This window comes from Oxyura jamaicensis, chromosome 10, assembly GCF_011077185.1.
Source record: "Oxyura jamaicensis isolate SHBP4307 breed ruddy duck chromosome 10, BPBGC_Ojam_1.0, whole genome shotgun sequence".
Lineage (NCBI taxonomy): Eukaryota > Metazoa > Chordata > Aves > Anseriformes > Anatidae > Oxyura > Oxyura jamaicensis.
Genome location: NC_048902.1, coordinates 10460498 through 10480027, shown reverse-complemented (window position 1 = coordinate 10480027; position 19530 = coordinate 10460498). Strand labels below are relative to the sequence as shown.

The following is a 19530-nucleotide window of genomic DNA, read 5'->3' as shown; positions in this document are numbered from 1 at the left end:
ACTCCATCCACTCCAGCAGCTTTGACAGATCCCACAGCCAGAACTGAGCCAGGGGCTGCGCTGAGCTTGTGGGAGACCCCCAAGCCCCAGCAGGTCCAAGGGCTCATCTCAGCACCTACAGCTGCTCACGGGGCCACAGGCAGGAAGAGCTGCCAGCCAGGCTCAGCATTTGCTCCTTCATGCTCACTGAGCGATCAGGTTGCATCCCCTGAAGTCAGCCCTTGCAGGTAGCCTAGGAAACATCCGCACTGGAGACCAGATCTTGTTTCTCGCTGCACCCCTCCACCAACCTGGAGCACTCACACACAGCTCCCTGCCAGCAGGGTCACCCACTGGGCCCCCTCCTTGGGGAGGGCCCTGCCAGAAAAAGCCAGCCACCCAAACAGATCCTCTCAGGTCATTTGGGCCACTCGATAGAGACATCCAGGGATGCTGCCTCATCTCCCCTCCCAAACAGGGAGCCTGCAGGAGAGGAGACTTGGTAACCATCTTTAGTGCATAAGCAAGATGCATCAGCAATCTCCGGTGTCAGGAGCATCCCTGGAGATCCTGAAGTGGAGCAGCAGGCACCAGATTATTATTATTTTTTTTTTTTTAGTTTAAGCAGTTAAAAACAAGCAATCAAGTATTTTTCACACTTGTGGGAAATTCCAGCCTAAGGGTCCACACGATTCCCATCCACCTGCTCACACAGCAGCCCCGGAGTCCAGAGCACGGCGGGTGGCAGAAAGCTTCTGGAACTTTTCAGGCCACTGCTCAGAGCTGCAAGAGAGGCACATGCCAACTCTCCTTTGCAGGGGACAGCAAAACCAGTAGCTTTTAATAGAAACTCCGCTCTGACTTTTGACTCAGTGCTGCAGCTTTAATGACTGAATTCGGAGCCAGCATGCTCCATCTCTGAGCATGTCAGCCAAACACTGACAGATTTAAGAGCTCTGTGGAGCAGTCTTGACACCCGCATGGCACTCTTCCAGATCGCAGGCGTTCAGGACGCTCTCTAGAGAATGAGCATTGGAAGACCCAGTCCTGCTTTTCCTAGTAAATGCCACCAGGACACTGCTGCTGCAGCGTGCCCTCAACTCCTGCATCATCCTGGGACCCCAAGAGGTACGAGCATCCCGGACCCATCACACCCAAGCCACACACTTCACAGCAGGAGTATGCGGCCACAGAGCTGACAGCCATGGCCAGGCTTCTCTCTTTCAGCCAACTCTGTCCTGCAGACCCCGAGTCATCTCTTGGCCCTGCTTACAGACATGTTCCAGGTGAGCCCACCCCATCTCAGACCAACAACTCCCCAGCACAAGCTGCTGTTTGCAATGTGCTCCCTGGGAAAGGAGCCCCAGCAGCAAGGCGTCCAACACCCAACGCAGCCAGACTCAGGAGAGCTTTTATTCTTGCATGCTCCAGTTAGATTTACAATTTAAGATTTTCAGCACCTGCTCAGGATCTTGAAGCATATGGCTTTCTTCCCCACATACTGTTATTTACAGCCACTTAAGGATTAGACCTTCCTGGTAGTTTTGACCAAGCCTATTTTACAAGAAATGGCTGTAAAGATGAGCCCTGAGCAGCCGGGCTTACCACTGTCAGCAGTTCAGGGAAGGACTCTGGGCAAATACACCACCTTACCGCTATGCTGATGACAAATGACGCTTTACTGCTTTGAATAAGACCTTAAGATAAGCAGAACACTAGAGACAGAGCAGCCACTGAATTTTTATTCCCAGTGACTTGAGCTGACAAAGAGCCCTGCCACCATTAAGCTGTCCTCGAGGACTCCGGCCTCAGCTTTGGGCTGCAGGAGACCACCCAGCAGAAGGATCCTACAGCACGTTCCACACAGCTGCTAGCAGAGCAGCGCCTCTGCCCCGCGGTGCATCTGTTCTAGGCAAGTTACCCAGAAATAGAGTCTTGCCCAGAGCAAAGGCACTCACATCACTCTTCTCACATCCCTCTGCTCAAGATCTTCCCCACACCATCGGGACACCAGTGGAAGCTTCCCCACAGAAGAAGTTTGCCACAGGGCAGCACACACTGCTCCCAGCCCCCTCACAAGTGCAGGTAGCCACGTGCACAAGAGACTCCCGTTCCACCAAGCAGTGTGCCAGGCCCCAGATTCCTGCATTACAGGCAATGTCTGGCACCTGCATGCTTAATGTGTGTGCAGTCAGACACCGCTTTTGGCAGTGGCACCAAGTGCTAGATGAGCACAGGCACCCACTTTTTGAAGTCATGCTCTGAATACATATTTCAGCCTTTGAAAGCTCGCTGCAGGGCTGGAGGAAGCCTGCTTAGAAGGGACCAGAACTTGTACAAGCAGGTCAACAACGCTGAGATGGTCGCTTCTGCTGGCTGGCACCACCAGCAAGGGTAGAGGCAGGGACATTTCAATCTCCAAACACTACTCACATTGCAAGCCTGTCCCTCTGCCCTCATTCCTTGTGGAGGCAGGGGTGAAGAGATCAATAGGAAAAAACTCACCAGGACGAGCAGAGGAGAGGATTTTCAGAGCCACAGCACTTCTGCTTCCACCCGGTGACACCTGCCGTGCCCAGAGGCTGCAGAGCTGCATGCACATTTGGGGCACGGTGGCGGAGGAGGGAAGCAGCGTGACCAAGGCCCTGGAGACTGAACACAGTGCAGTTTCTTTGTAATTCGTCAAATAAGCTTGTAGAGGGGAAAAAAAGGCTGATGTCCCAAACAATAGCCTGCTGCAGTTCCAGAAAAACAGCTTGTCTGCAGTTTTTACCACCCAGCCAGACTCTACCCATGTGGGGTGGGAGCAGGCTGACTGTTTTAGTCAGCCAAAAAGCAGCACCTCCTACAGACACGAAGCAGCTTCATGGCATGAGAAACATTTGCATGTCTGAAAGGCAAATGGGCACCTTAACCACCTCCTACAGCTACAGCCAACATCTCTGTAGTTATGGCAGTGACGCAGCCAGACAGGCTGCCAGGGTGAGTTTTCACCCTCCATCACAAACAAGCACCAAGCTGCTTAGAACTCGGCCTGCTCAGCACAGGGAAGGGGGATCTGTACTCCAGACTAACTTCAAGTGGGGTTTCTGCACTTCTCACCTGCATCCATGGCACCTTGTGCTGCCTGGGGGAGCCAGCATGCCTGCAGTTACAAAAGACACACCGGATCACAGAGAAACAGGTACAATCTGCGAAGAACCACTAATGGCAAAAGAAAAATCCTTCCTCCTGAGTGGAGAAGCAATAGGACAGTGCCTGGAATGGAAGAGGGGGATCTGCAGCCTGAAGTGTTCAGAGCTCACCCAAGCAAGACCTAGCGCTACTGATCAGAGCGGCAGCCCAGATACCTCCTGAGGTCTTGCTGAAATCCTCCTCCTTCCATTATGCTCCCATCACTCCAGATGGAGAAAAGTCACTGCTGTTATGAGAAGAGCTACCTGAAGGCAGAGGCACATAGCTGCACATCACAAGTCAGTCATCTCAAACCAAATGCCAACATTCAAGAAAAGTAGAGCCCAGACCAGCAGATGTAGATGTGATCAAGCATCCACTTTGCCAGCAGTAACCACTGTCTAATCAAGAACTATTGCACAGCCCTGTTGTTGTTTTTGTTTGTTTCTGAACTACAGAAAAGGAACTCTGCCCTGATGGATTCTTCATGTGGGACAAAGAAGAACTGAGGATATTCAGGCAGCTATTTCTGGTTTGCTAAGAAGGGGCAGGGGAATAAAAAGAGGCAGCATGATCCCACAGCTGAACCGCAGAATTAGAGTCAGGACACCTGAGGTCTATTCTTGGTTCTGGCACCAACATGGTAAGTCACTTCCCCGGCGTGCCCTGAAAAATGGAAACAGCAGCAGAACCAGGAACAGAAGCTTATTACATTAACGTTTGAGAGCACAGGTCCTCCTCCTGCTCTGAGTGAGCAGGACCTGGCTGACAGCAAGCTTAACTGCTTCTTGAGGCAGGGAATTTACTACAATGTTTCTGGGAGGGGAAAATGGATGCCCGAGGTAGATGTAAAATCAGCAAGGACAGCTAAAACATGATTCAGGATTTTAGAAGCGTGCAGGTAATTGCATTCACTAAGCAGACTGCCACAACCGCATTCGTCTTAAAAGATCAGAACAGTGAAATACAGCAAGGTTTAAGACGCATCAGTCCCAGAGATATTTAAAAGCCAACATATTCAGGTCAAATTCTGCACAACAAGCTTCAGTTTTGCAAGCCTCAAGAACAAACACTTCTATATTTAAGTACCGAACTCCTCTCAATTATCTGCTGCAGCGTCCAGGGTGCAAACTCCGCAGCATGTGTTAGTTTCCGTGATAACAAGGCTGAGGCTGACTCATTTTCGCTGCTCAGCTGTATCACAGTTTGTGGGGTGTCAAGTCGATCAGGATACCAGCTTTAGGAAAAGGAGAGCTCTTTGGAGAACGATGGGGGAGCAGCGTGCTAGAAAAGCCCCTCTGGGCAAAGGAAGAGCAACTAAAACAGGCCGTTGCCCCAAACGCAAGCCTCTTTGGGAAATGGCACACAAGGAGGGGAGCCGGGCATTTCTCCACGGCCATCTCACGTGGATGGCAGCTGCTGTGCCCGAGAGCAGCCTGAGCTGGCAGCAGCACAGCCCTCACCTGTGATTCAGCTGTTTTGCCAGCACCTAAGGGACTGTGCACAACAAGAGGTGCAGACACAAGGTGCTGAGCCTCGGGACGTGGTGCTGGCTGGAGATGCTCCATGCTCCTGAAGAATGTTTCTTTTTCTTCAGCCCCCAAGGGCTACGCTGCTTTCCCAGCCTGTCCCATTCCCCATGCGGGGTCTTGGAGAAGGTGATTTGTCTTGAGCCCGCAGGCAGGCGGGTTCAGACCAGCCACCCTCCAGCAGTGCCCTCACACAGCTCCAGGTGGACGCACTGGGCCTTGCACATGCTGCAGGGTTTGTAGCAATGCACTAAGATAAAAACACATTCAGGGCTTCTTCTAAAGAGCTACCATGTTACCACAGGTGAGCTGCAGCAGACAGAGCCTTTCATGCCTCACGCTGCCCAGCAAGTAAGCAGTCCCCTTCCACTGCTTAGACACCTAGCAGCACAAGGGCTGGAAGAAAACTTGTCCGCCCTATCCCTCATTTGATTGGCAGAATTTTGGGGATGAATTTTACCCCAGGCCAGAGCTTGCACACATCTGAAACACCCTGCCACCACCTCCAATATCAATCACAGTGGAAAAAAAGACTAAGCTGCTAGTCGCCTGGGGCAGCTCAGAGCCACCGAAGAGCAGCTCTGATGCTCTCCTTGGGAGGGCACACTTCTAAGGCTCATTTCAGCAGCCAGATGAGAGGCACACACTTCGATCTACAATCCGGTGTCAAAAGCTTATATGGAAGCTCCACAAGCCCCACGTATTTGTACACACCGGCATCACCAGGCGATGAAGCAACAGACAGCTTGTCTATGAAGGGTGGAGATCAGCCATTGCTGGAGCATTTTCTCCACCACACTTCCACCAACGATCAGATGCTTGAGAAGTCTGTGCCTTCCTTGCACCCACACTCGTCTGCCATCACCTTCACGAGCTCAGTGGCCAGGCAGCAGCAACAGGCCCTCGGATGCTTGGGAGAGCACACTCAGACATCCTTCCCTCCCAGGAGAAACCAAGGGAGAGGATTTTTGGTGGGGCATGCCTGCTCCTGAAAGCCATCTTCAGCACAAGCCACGAGGTTGCCCTGACCCACTTTAGCTCCTGCTAGATGCAGGCAGAGATGTTGGGTAGGTTCCTGCTCAAGTTGCTCACCTATTTGCATCTCCTGCCTTTGAGCATCAGCACAAGAAAAAACTGTTTAGGAGAAGCTGCTCAAATGGCAGATCTAAAAGCTGGATTAAGAGCAGCTTCCGTTAGAAACCAATTGCAAACTTGGAGTTTGGATACTTGTTTTACTTATTTGATACATAAAGTTATTCTGTTAAGGATCAAGCACTGCTGCCGCACCAACAGCCTCTGGCTATCCTGTGCTCCGGGCTTTCTGCTCCTCAGCACCACCAGTTCTGGCCAGCAGCTGAGAAATCAGCCCATGGAGCGTGATCAGCCCTTACCAAGACATCCTCAAGAAACAAGTGCCCATTAAGCATCCACACCACGTACATCCTCAGAAAAGCCCTACAGGAGCTAAGATGGCACGGGGCAAGGTTTTAGGCAGGCCATCACGTAGGCACTGCTGCAGTACAACAGGCATGCGGGAGACCCTGCAAGGCAAGCCAGATTCCAGCCTGGAAAATTGGATATCCTCCCTTATTGCATTATAACAACTCATATCAGGCACTGCAACGGTGTTTGTACTCCACCAGCAAGCCCTGAACAGCAGGCAGGCTTCCCCAGAAGGACCAGGGCTCAAAGAGCCACCAGGCAGCTCATTCTCTTCTGAAGAAGAAAGGTGCAGAGCACACAAGATCCAGGATCCCCAGTGCCAGCAAGCCTCCGGTTATTGCATTGCCCAAGCCACGCACAGGTCTGAGGCCAACAGGAGGTGGTCACCACCTTGAGCCAGCACAACAAAAATACTTTGAGTCTTTCCAGACAGGTTCCCCCATCAACAGGGAGTTAGAGAAGTCCTTCCCAGGTGCTCTGGTGGCACACAAGTTGGAGTTACCTGATGCTGAGTTCTTCTCACCCAGAAAGCCTCCTCTAGCACAAAACAAGACCTTTCTTACAGACTGGCTGCTGAAGCCACTTGTCCACAACACAGCAAGTGGGCACCTGGACAAGTAGAGGGGCACTGGAGAAAGCACCAAGCTGCCACCCTGCTTGGGAGCAGGCACTTGGCACCGTGCTGCAGCACAGGTTAGCCCAGCAGCAAACCAAGCTGAATGGATGCCCTGGGGACTTCCTCACCCAGATCCTGTCCCTCCAGGGCCTTCCTCAAGCTCTGCAGCTGAGCACTCTGAGCAAGCAGCTCCAGCTCTGTAGGAAGGGCAGCACCTGATGTGTAGTGCTCGTTAGCAACAACCACCCCAGACTGATCAGCAACACTCACCGACCTCCTCTGTGGCCACAGCACACACAAGGACAGAATCTGGATTACCCTGCAGAAAGAGGGGTGCTTCCTGCTTCCTTCTGCCAAAGCTAACCAGCTCTGGAGGAGGTGTTTTCTCAGGTGCCCGCCACCACAGATGCAGCATTTTGAAGACAGTCTGCAAACAGCCAGTCCTGGGGGAGCAGTGTGCAGGTCCCTCCTGCTGTTGTTGGGAAGAAAGGCCAGGAGTCCATGGAAACAGCCGCACTTCTTCCTGTGCAACAGGTCTTGTCTTGAAAGACACATCCCCCTTCAGGAGATGATGGGCTTTCGCCTTGCAGGCTTTAGAGCCTCCTAACAGAGGCCCCAGCTCTCTGCCAGGCAGCACACAGACCGCCTGCAGCCCCAGCCCAGCAGACTTTAAGCAGCTACAGACGACCAGCACATTCACACTACAGAAAGACGTCACTGTGCTCTGGGAAGCAGAACTGAGGGCAGGGGACATCCAGGAGTGCTGCCCCACCGCAGCCCACTGCCCCAGCTCCAGAGCCGTAACTTCCAGGCTTGAGAACGAGCTGGCAGCAGAGGGTACAGACACTGCTAGAGCTGCAGCCTCAAGAGGGAATCCAAGACCAAACCAGAGTCTGATGCCACACCAGCAGCTTCATGGTGATGCTTAACAATTCAGTGACATTTAAGAATTGCACATCTGCTCAGGCTGTCCTCACCCAAAGACAGCATCACAGCCTCCAGGGGGCAAAGCCACCATCAGCAATTTCCCAAGACACTGATAGCAGCGTTCAGAACTTATTTAGGGGCAAGGGAACAAAGTTGACATAACAGAGCAAAGCCAATCCTTCTGAAAACACCCTGGCAGTCATCCCCCCCAGAGCCAGTGCTCAGCAAAAAGCCTCAAGAGGCTGCAGATCTCTGAAGAAGGGCTGAAGGATCAAGCCCCTTCTCTTTACAGAGACATGAGCAGAACAGAGAAGTCTGAAACCAACACCAAGCACTGCTCACACCTGTGCTAGAGCCTATCGAGGCCACACTCGGCTCAGGGAACAGGACAGAAAGCTCCTCCAGTGCGTTGGTACTGTGGCAAGTTTCACATTAACAGACTGGTTTTAGGATGATTTCCCAGTGGGCGAGTCTGCCTGTCCCACATAGGGAGGCTGAGACTAACCCAATATAGGGCAGACCAGGCCAGCCAGACCAAGCAGCTGGCACGCAGGCAAAACACCAGTGAGGGAGCCCTAAGATCCACACTGCCTGGATGCCGCTGTCACTGGTTTACTGGGCAAGAACTGGAACAGGACCCCATTTGCTTGTGCTCCTTGAGGAACAGGAAAGATAAAGGATGTCATCAAGGACAGTCCTGCCTTGCTGCCTCTTACCCCTTCCTTGCCTCTGCAGAGGGAGGAACACAGAGGTCTTGAGGCAAGCGGCTGCCTGCTGCTGGGATGCTGTAAAGGGGAAATGCTGCCTCCAGAAAGACAGCTGGGATGCCAGCACTGGAAGTGCTTAAGGCCAGTTTCCTGCAAAAGCCCCTCCCCAGGCCACCGAGCAGCTTTCTGGGGCTCGATGAAGTACTTCCAGCCTGACAGATCTAGTGGCAGCAGCGGGTTTGATGTGCCTTCCCAGCTATGAGACAGCAGTTCACTCCTACAGCCAATAAATGCAGGCGGCTCCAGCCTGCAGCAGCTGCTGCCTCCCGGGGAGGCTCTCTCCAGACACCAGCTTCAGGGGCTGGCAGTGCGTCTGGCACGCTCTCAAGGGCTAAGTACGCGTCCTCGGTGCATTACGGTGCTGCACCCAGAAGGAAGGCGCATTACAAACAGCCCGGCCCAGCACGGTCGTTCCAGCATCCCTTTGGGAAGAGGGTCAGAGGCAGGACCAGAGCTTACAAACCAGCCTCACTGCGCCCTGGCCTCCTCTGGTGTGGCACCAGGTCCTGCTGCACCAAGCCATGCCGTGCCACTGCCCTGGGTGTGCAAGGTGACACCAGGAGGGTGTGCAGCCAGCGGGTCCTTCCCTCTGGCTCAGAGCTCCGTGCTGGCAGGGACGACAGGCAGCAGAGGAGGTCCCAGCTCATCAGTGCTCAAGCACAGGCACTGCAGGGGACCACATCAGCAGTATTTTTAGCCTGATTGTTACTTTTTTTTTCTCCTTTTTGCACTTCCACCCTCCCAGCCACCTCCCCATGGGTCTGCGCAGCTGAGTCACTGCTGGAACCTTCCAAAGGCATTGGGTGCCAGCAGCACCATCCCTTCCCAGCCCCTAGAGACTGCCCAGCACTGACACAGCCTCACCTGCCCACAGAACACCCCCAGAAGAGATCCCAGCCCTACGGAGCAGGCTCATGCAGCATCCTAGGCTGCAACACTGGGTGCTAGGAGTGCCTGGACATGGAAACACCCAGCCCACGTCCTCCTTTCAGCCACAGCATGGCCAGGCCACCTGCAAATGTCTGCTAGCTCCTCAGATCCGCACCGCTCGCAGCCCTAGGAGTGCTCCTCTGCCACCCAGAGAGGAGCTCCCCAGCTACACGGCCTCCCCTCCCACGGAGCTTCACACTGCTGCTCCAGGGCCCTGGCAGAGCAGGCAGCCATGGCTCTGCGGCCACAGGAGGCGTAGGCAGGCTGAAGCCATACCTCAGCCGCAGGCAGACCCCAACGTTTACACTTCCCCAGTGAGCAGATGCCATCCCCACAGTGCTTGGAGCGGGACAGGAACAACTTGGCAGGCCAAGGAGCATGCCTGGCCTAGCTGCTGCATGTCCTGGAAGGGAGGGTGGGATGGAGAGGGGGAATGCGGTCTCAGGACACCCCAACCATACAGCATGGCTGCTCCGAAGGCCCGAGGCTCCTCCAGGGAAGCAACACAGCTGCATTTGGGCTGGTTTATGCCCCAGTCATCCCCACCTCCTGTACCAAGGGAATACCAGGAGTGAAAGTGAGGAATTCTTCTCCAGACAATGTCAGGTGCCACCTCCCAACAGCTGCTGCTACCACAAGCACCCAGGGGATGCGGGCCACCCAGGCATAGCCCCTTTCCACCACTCCTCCCAAGCCTCTGTGGCAGGAGCTCCAGCACAACACGCTGCGGTCCACAGGGGCACCGGGCACAGCCTCTGCTAGCAGGAAGGTCACCACAGCACCTTCAAGTCACCCCCAAAATTCACCTCCCTTACGAAACCAGAAGCCCCCCACCCTGGGAAGCACACACATCCCTGAGCACCAGTCCACACAGCTCAACCTGCGGCACGCAGAAGCCTGCCACAGGCTCGTACAAGCACTGCTGCCTGCCTGGCAGAGCGCTGCAGAGACACCCGCACCTCTGCCAACGCAGCCTGGCAGGAAGCTGGCCAAGAGAGAGCTGGGGACAGCCGCACCAGATCAGGTGGGGCTGGGACACCAGCACAGAGCAGCCACCCCAGTGCATGACAGCCCCAGCTCTGCAGCGCTACGAGCCAGCCCTGCATGCCGCGGTTAGTGCTGGAGGGACGGTTCAGCACCGACATAGCCTCCTTTAAGTGATCCTTCACATTACAGTCCTGTAACACAGCTTAGGGCCCTACAGCCTGCTGGCTGCCATAATGGGCTCTGCGCACAGCCTGTTCTAAGGCATCTGTCTAGCCCACAGCACCGATAACTCCCATTCCTCCATCCCCCCACAATGCTTCAGCGGGGGTTGAGCTGGCAGTGAATCAGCTACAGGACACGCAGTGAGCGTGGTGTTCCCTGGCTCGTTCGGGGAAACCCGGAGGACCATGTGCTGGAGACTTAATACAGCAACCACAGCCTGACCGTAGCAGACCCTGGTTGCCTGTGCTAGGGCCCGTGAGCTCTGTCTTGGGGAAACTGGATGTGGGAACTCAAATGAGCTGTGCAAACAAAGCTGTCATTTCAAACTCCACCACCCCACGAGTGATTTTTAGGACCGATGCGGTGACATGCTGTGCTGTGTCCCAAAAGCCCAGCTCTGCCCATCCAGGGGCAGCACCCCCTCAGAGCACGCACAGTGTAAGCGGCTGGGCATTGGAGGTGGCCTGCAGCATCCCCTGCCCCCCCAGACACCCGCACGGCACTGCCCAGGGGCTATCTGCATTCCTGTCAGCAGCAACTTCATGCCTGGGGCCTCCTGTGTCACCCAAGTCTGCGCAGAGATGCACTACCCTTTTAACAAAGCAGCAGCGTGCTGCTATAAAGGGATGAGTTTCTGTAGCAACCAGGCTGAACTTGTACAAACTCTGCCAAAGCACTAGATCTTTCCATGGACTGATACTTGAATGAGCACGCCAGCGCTGAAGAAGCTGGTCCTTACAGCCCCGCGAGGCTGGGAAATGAACACGTCCCTCTCTACCACACCCCCTGCCCCGCAACAGGGAGCTGCATTGAGTTTGTGCATGGGGCACCCCTTCCTCATCCTGTGCATACAGTGTCATACACAGTTTGACAGTGAAGGCTGGTACCTCTGCAGGAGTTAACTGAGCCCTGTGTGGTGCTGGGGAGTGTCCAGCACCCCCAGGACTCCCCATCCCATCCCAGCTGGGGATGCAGCACTGGGGGAAGGGAAGCCAGCAGCACGGCTGCGAGCCCACACCCTGCCGATCACGTAGGTTTGCGCTGGACCACAGGGGTTCAAGCAAGAAGCCATTCCACTGCACCTCCTCCAGCCCGCTGCTCAGAGCAGAGCAATGCTTCCAGCTGGGGAAGCCTCCTTCCGAAACCTCCAGGCTGAAGTTGTTTGCCAGGTGCTGGCTGCACCTACCACACCCCAGAGGCAGTCGTGCAGCCAGCACTGCTGTGGCGCAGGGGCGAGCACTGCCGCCGGGACTCTCGCGGCCAGGAAGGGGGTCTCTCCGCAAACACACGGCTGCAACGTGTCCTGCCTGCCGCTGGGGATTTTCTCCGGCCACTGGAACGAAGTTGGGTTGTGCTCGCAGGCAGCGTGCTCAGCACCCTAGCACCACACCCCCCACCCACTCCATGCAGGCGCAAGGAGAGGATTTCTCTTCTCCTCTCGGCTGCGTTATTCCTCCAGCGGCGTCACAGCAACAGCAAAAGATAAGCCCGGGCACTTCTGCCTGCAGTGAACTGATGGCAGAGCAGAGGGGGCTGTGGCACAGCCAGCCACAGCCTCCCCAACTCAACCCTGCCCTCACCACCACGTTATACAAGCACTACAGGGCAACAAGCCCCCATCGGAAACTGCCAGCACCCCGTTACACAAGCAATTGCTCTGCATTAGCTTTAAAATGGCAAAAAAAATATAAAAGGAATCCAGCAACTGTTGCTGCGTGTCAGACTCACCGGACTGTGTGCTGGTTTGTGCTGCAGCGTCAGAGTCCTGGGTGCTCCAGGGTCTGTCCCACCCTGTCAGGTTGAGGGACTGCAGGCCAAGGCACAGGTCATTGGTGTCGGGGAGGCCACGGGAAGACTCTTGCGTGGATGTGGGGAAAAGCATCCTGCTTGCCACTGCTTCTTCAGAGTCCTGGAAGTCTGCTCAGATTGAGAACAAACAGAAGCTTGAGAGTTCAGGGCTGCTTTTCTTTCGGAAGAAGGAGTTTTCCGAAGCGTTAAGCCCCAAGGCAGGTCTGGCGCTGCTCTGAAGCCACTGCCGCCGCAGCCAGCAGTTGCGCCCCAAAAGGGAGGGCTACCATATGTCCAGAAACCAGCCCCCCACCCCCCTCAGCCCCTCCACCTTCCTATCCCGCCTGCATTACTGACTGGGTCAGCATGTGACCAGGCTGCTGATGCTTACTGTGCTGACAGTGACGTCACTCAGCCATGCAACATAACCGCATCAGCTCTTACAAAATAGGGGTAAGAAGAAAGGATGGATTCCCCCAAAAGACAAGGCGGCAGGCAGGAGGAAAGGGGTGCAGCTCCAGTAAGCCAGGCAGCACAAAAGCAGAGCTCCACAGCACAGCAGACAGCGATCCCCCCAGCGACGACGATCGCAGCAGCGACAGAGCAGACAGTTAGTTTTAGTGCTACCCAGCTCTCCTGTCCCCGCCTCCCTCCACCCACAAAACCCAAAAACACTTTAGTCCTGGACAGCCTCCAGCTGCTGGCTCCAGTTCAGAGCCCGATGCAAAGCTTCACAATTCTGCTAGCATAATCTATTCGGTTCTGCTTGGCCACTCTGCCTCCCTGACTCTGCATTGTTTACCACTGAGTAACAAGGATAACCTTCACCCCCTCCCCGCTACCCAGAGGGAAGCGCGTTATCCCTGTCCGGTCCGCGTGGGCACATCACACCGGCGTAGGGAGCGCAGGACCCATTTCCCATTGGGAATTTCCGTGGCCTATTTCCCTTCCGCCTGCCCGGTCCCCCCCTGCCCTGAGCCCTCCCCTCCCCTGCGGGAGGTGCGCAAGCCTACGGTACTGGAGACGCCGGATTCCTGCCTCGGTTTAAGCCCGTGCCAACAGCCTAGGGAAACGCAGCAGGTTCATAGTCTGCGAATTCCAGCTTAATGCGGGATCTGGGGGCTGATGAAACCACAAGATGCTCAGCCGTGCTACCCGAAATCTGAGTCAGAGGGCATTTATAAGCCAGCTCCAGGCAGTGGCAGCTGTCTCCTCCTCCTCCTCCCCCTGCCCCCTTCCCTCCCACTGTGCCATCAGATGTGCACCTCGCGCACACACCGCTCGCGGCTCTTCAGCGACTCCAGCCCGTCACGTTATCCCTCACGTGCAGCCCCGGCCATCCCAGGCAGCCTACCGGCCTCCACAGGCCTTCTTTCCTGCACCCACGGCCAGATCCCTCCTCACTTACCACCCAGCACAGCCAGACACCTAGGTGGGGCCCTTGCCTTCACCCTGCGGTGATTTCAGGGGGCTAAAACACCACAGTCGGGATGCAACCAGCTAAAACTGTACCTGCCGACAACCAGCTGCCTCCCTGGTCACAGCCTCCTCCACGGTACTTCACTGGCACAGCACCCACACAGCTTCTCCTACTCCCCTAGTAGTGCTAGTACGAGCTGTAGCGCCAATTCAGTCGCATCGCTACCAGGTGCCTGTAACAGCATCGAGTGTTTCTCTGAGAGCATCGTGCCGCATCTTCGGCTGGGTGTTTTACTGCATTAATTCCTCCCGTACAGTTTTCAGATTGCTCGTTTTGGACAGGCCCTAAGAACATTTATAATGCAGCTGTAGGGAGGAGAGGATAAAGGCACATTGCTCAGACAACTCAGTTCCCACAGCAACCATAACTTGCCCATATGAATATGCAACATTTTGGTGTTTATGGAAATACACAAGTGCTCCGCTCTAGTCCCATCCCTGGCGGGAAGAGGCTACCTTCCACCTGGGGAGCAGGATCTCACAGGTTTTGTACTGTCTCCACCAAACTCCCACCACACCTGATGTTCTGGCAAGCATGAACACAAGCAGAGAACAGACAGAACTCAAATCCCATCCAGGGCCCCTCTGGAAAACCCACCACTGAACAAATAAGGAAAATAGGGAACAAACTCAAAGCGCTCACACCACAGCATCCTAAGCCAGACATGCCAGCTTTCCCTCACTACCCCTATTTCTCAGGAAATAAGCTATTTTGTTTAATTAAACCCAATCAGATTTGGGTTCAGAGCTATGTTTCCTTCTGACAACTTCAACCTACATTGAAGATGAGCTCTCTCTGCAATTCAGTTTACAGACATAGCTGCTGAAACACAAAGCAGGATTTACTTAGATAACCAGCATTTCTTAATTAGACCTCCTCCCAAGCGAAGCAAACAGCCAGCACAAGCCTGCTTCCCCTTTAACAGCGAACAGCCACACTGAAAGATGGATATGGGTCATCAAGGAAAAAACTTAGGGAAGCTAACCGAATTTCTGGAATCTTATTCTCAAACTCAGAGAATGGAAATTTGTTACAAAGCAGCCGATTGTTAATGGCACATGTAAAACTAATAGGATGTGGGGCAGGAGGAATTAATTTCCTACAGAAATCCAGTCTGAAGAGTCACAACCTCAAGTTAGTTGCAAGTACATGCCTACCAAATATTAGTTTCACTTTGCAATCTGACCCAGCCCGGCCCAGCCCAAATGCTTTGCCGCAGATTTTTCCAAGCCCCGAGAACCAGCCCGAATCTTTCCAACCTGGGTTTTTCCCTGGAGTTGCCCCCGGAACCCAACCATCATGGCAGAGGGAGCCGTGCTGCTGCGCTGGGCTCGTGCCCGAGCCGGTCAGGTTTTGTTTCAGCAGCATCCTGAGAAGCAGGTCCTTAGCTAAGCGCTCCTGTGCGAGTCTCAGCAGCTCTCCCAGGCGACATCCTCCCACCGGTCCGGGACGTCCCCAGAGCCAGAGCGCACGGCAGTGCAGGCTGGGCAGCTTTCCACACCGCCGCCCCGACAGAAAGCTGCATTTTTCAGACTTCAAATGTTAGCCCCACATTTAAGGCATTTCAAAGGCTTCTTAACAAGGAGCATCTCCACACGGCTCAACCCTTAACTTGCAGCTCAACCCTACCAGCAGGCTTATGCAAGCCCCAGCCACTTGTCCCCACCCCAGCACTCCCTCCCCACTCATACCAGTTTAGGCAGATGAGCTTCCACCCTGGAAGCTGGGCTGGGGAACCGATCTGGTTAAAGCCACGCCACCAGGAGTTAGTTTTAGGCTGGCTCATTTCCCCGATCTGGTATGCAGTGTGGCTGCACTAGCCAGGCATTCCAAACGGGAAAGTATTTAGAAAATTACAGCTTAAGCCTGAGTGGAGAGGACAAGGAAGGACTGGCACCAAGTGCCATGGCCCACAGGCAGCTTGCGGCAGAGGGGTTAGGGCAGCACAGGGAGCCGAGCACAAGCCAGGCCCTGCCCCATAGCAGCAGCATCCCTCAGTGCCATCAGATTCGTTCTGCAAACTGATACATGCAAGCTCCAAGGCATTCGGATGTCCGAGCCCTCCAGACACAGGCCACCTGCAAAGCCCACTAAAATCCAGCAAGCACGCTTTGTCTTGAAAACAGAAAATACAGAGGGGGGAAAAAAGGAAGCAGAATGGTTAAGCGCACACAAACCAAACACTCCTCCTGCTGCTGTGGCCATGCAAGGTCCCCCTTCCCTCCCACACACTAATTTCTAGTGTAGCCTGAATGCAGAGGAAGCCCCTCCACAAACAAGCGTGGGCACAGGGGAGGGATAAGAGCTCTGCTGTAAAACAGAGCGGAAGGAGCTCTGCTCACCAGGAGATGCAGCTCCAAGGCATCTCTGTGCACAGCAGCATCACAAGGTATAGCTCTGAACTTTCAGATCAAATCCAGAGAAGCAGGAGGCCAGGCAAACCCTGCTAAGCCCTTCGGGTCACAGGCGGAAAGGCAGCTCACAGCAGGAGTGCCCTTTTGCCTTTCACACCTTTTTATCCTTCCGGTTTCAAAGGCTAGGAGTTGCATCCATGAAAATTAAGCTTCTCAAATACAGTTTGCGTACAAGGCAGACTACAACAAATCTTGAGCAAAAGCCTGTAGAGGATGAGCCAGTTGTATTTCTCAGGTACACCGGGGATCATCAGGGGCTTAGGAAAGCTCTTGTTAGGCATAAACCTACTAGTTACAAGAGGTTTTTCTAATACGCAACTAAGCGTCTTCCCTGTAATCTGAAAAACTCCTCAAGTGGAGAAAATTGTTGCTGCATGAACCGTTTCACAGCCAGCTGAAGGAGTTTGACTTCTTTTGGTAACCACAAGCACTTGAACAGCTAGCAACCAACTATTTAAGAAACTAAGAGGGGCTGCAACTTAGGCTCCCTGCTCTACCTGCTTCTGAGAGACTGCCACAGGATTAGTGCCAAAAACCCTGAACAACCAAACACCATCTCAGCACAGCAGGCCAGGAAACCCTCAGGAAGCCTGCTTGATCTGCAGCAACATCCCATTCAGCTCTCCTGGGCTTGTGTCCTGGGCATACGGCACTTATTTGGGGCAAGCCACAGCCTTGCCCTGGCTCAGGCACCCTGCTAACCCCACAGACTCGAGGCAAACGGTGCTATGCTTTGGGTCACCGTCCACAATATTTTGTCCCCTCATCCCAGATGCCATCTATCCAGTGCTTCCATCCTGGTGGCTGCAGGGCAGTGAAGGACAGAGGCATTTACATTACAGTACCAGGGAGGACTTTTTGGGTGGCTAAACAAGGGATGCCATTAACAGCAACTGATGGCAGGCAGCAAGCTGATTTAGTCTTGGTCAGCATTTGTCCTTTAGCTTTCCTTAAATAAAGGAACTCCCCAGAATCATTAAGGGCTGATGGGTCTCAGCTAGCAGCCTTTTACACTCATCTTGGCACCTCAAGCCACAGGAAGTGGTGTAAGCATCCCCCAATCCTCTGAACAATGGACTGTCAGTTTACAGACAACACACAGCCACATTTGGGGTACCTATGGCCATTTCAAGCCCTTGTTTTTGGTCCACATTGCCTTTAGTTGAAACAAGTCCATTTAGCCAGGTGAATAAATGGGCATACAAAGGCTAAAGAGAAGGAGCTTTACTCGTTGTTCTGCTTAAGCTGGAAATTGTTCCCTACAGAACAGCCCGGGGATTTCAAAAGCTGGTTGGGCTTTCCTACCCGGATCTGGTAGCTGTACCTTCCACCCAGAAAGCTGGGCTTTGAAGCCTGGCAAAGAAAGCCACCTGAGCAGCTGTGCAACAAAAGCTACCCAAAGAGAATGGCTTCACTCATGTTCTTACCCAGACTGGCAGCGAGCACACGTTAGCTTCACATTTTGGGGAGAACCAACACCAGAAGCTGTGGCATGCAGGGCCACAACAAGCTGATGTCCGCGTGACATACAGCCAAGCTGAGGAAGTTTTGCCTTTCAGGCTGATTCAGTGCCCTCTGAAGAGAGGCAGGTGCTTTGAAGCACTCCACGATCCTGTCTCGGAAGCAACCAGACAGGTTCCACAATTACAGCCTTCATGGCCAGCAGCCACCGTGCTGCCACGCCATACCCTTCAGTTTGGGCCTGACCTAAGCCTTGTGTTTGGGAAACTCCTGGAGCGAGCACCCATAAACGACTGCGGTGTCAGGCTGGACCTGACAACTCTGATCATTTTGACAAGGCAATTAAGTTCACCGAGGATTATCATTAACTGCAAACTGATCTTTATAGAGATTTAAGATTAGGTATGCCCACTTAAGTCTCCAGTGGCAGTCCCTTCCACCATCTGGATAACTCTCCACCTGTGTCAGGAACAGGGCCCTCAATAAGCTCGTTGTCTCACATTGCTCAGACCAATGCTGTGTCCATCTCCATGCTGCCTCGCTGCGCACCTCACCACACCAAGCAGGGCATCTCCACACGTGTTTCCCCAATAGCATTAGTGAAAGGTCATGAACTTCTGCAGTCCCTCCTCCAACACGTGTAATCCTCTTAAGGCTGAATGGGGCTTCTTAAACACGCATCCAATCCAGGATAAATTTAGTTTGACCTGAGGAAGACAACTGAAAAGCTGGAGGGACCACGAACAGATTGAAGTACAAGAGTTTCCCCTACTGGAATACATCTCTTCCCCAAGCCCTCCCACCGAAAGAGAAATTGAACAAAGGCAGTACTTTTAACTGCTACAGCTACTACGTTAAGGGTGGAGCTCGAGGCTCGTTAAGAGGCAATAGTGAGGACTGCAGGAGCTATGAGCTTTATGTTAATGTAGCCTAACTACTATGCACAATGCACAAGCTGTTCTTGCACTGACTAAAAGCACCGGAGGCTCACAAACTCATCAGGAGTGATTTAACCCAGAGCCAAGTCACAACGTGAGAAGTCCCCAGCTCTGACCAAGGGACAGCTCTGCAAGGCCACCTACCCAAAATCCAGGCTCACTGGACCCTGATCCAGCAGAGCCTTGTCCTGTTTACTCAAAAACATGGAGAACTGACCTGTAGAACTGCAGCATTCAGGGCTCGCTATCTCCGAGAGGTCCCAATGCAGACTGACAAGGCAAGGCCAGGACTGCTGGTGGGCTAACAACATGCACCAGACAGATGCTGACCCACTCCAAATATTTGCAGTTGGTAGTTGCTGGACCAGCCAGGACAGCTCTGGTTACTCCATTTTCAGTCTCTTGTGCAGCCCAGAGGCAGCTGCTAGAAAAGTCATATTCCCATTAAATGTTGAAGGCACCAAAAGCAGACACGTCCTAGCCCTGGCTCAGCAGCACCCAGCATCACCAGGAAGCGAGTGAGTCCCACCTCTCCTTGTGCCATCACACACACCCATGCAGCCACACAAGAAACACAAGCCCAAAACCTCCATCAGGCTGCTGAGTGCTGAGATAGGCCCCCACACAGCACTGTGCCAGTCAGCACCCACCTGTGAGATCAGCCTCAGCCACCAAGCAGGAACAAGAAACATTTATTAGGATGTCCCAGAAAGCATAACTTTGCTTGCACCACAGCAGAAATAACATGCTACTGGAAGCCTCCTTTTTTCACAGAGAAGTACCATCATACTTGTTTTACAGGAAGGTCTTCCACAGAAGTAACTTGCTTGCAGCCTAAAGCACACAGTTTAGCACCACAGAAGGTAAATTTACCC

At 53.8% G+C, this 19530-nt stretch overlaps 1 protein-coding gene across 5 annotated transcripts in view; it reads right to left on the bottom strand.

Annotated features, from left to right (window-relative positions):
* The window catches only part of CPEB1 (cytoplasmic polyadenylation element binding protein 1), a 36229-nt gene that overhangs the window by 9911 nt on the left and 6788 nt on the right, over positions 1 to 19530 (bottom strand). For 3 of the 5 annotated variants that reach the window (XM_035335778.1, XM_035335779.1, XM_035335780.1), the window contains exon 3: positions 12303 to 12491. In XM_035335778.1, the coding sequence (XP_035191669.1) occupies positions 12303 to 12491 (189 nt within the window). Of the gene's footprint in view, positions 1 to 12302; positions 12492 to 12753; positions 13278 to 19530 lie in introns of those variants that run through there. The other 2 variants (XM_035335782.1, XM_035335781.1) reach the window with 2 other exon arrangements.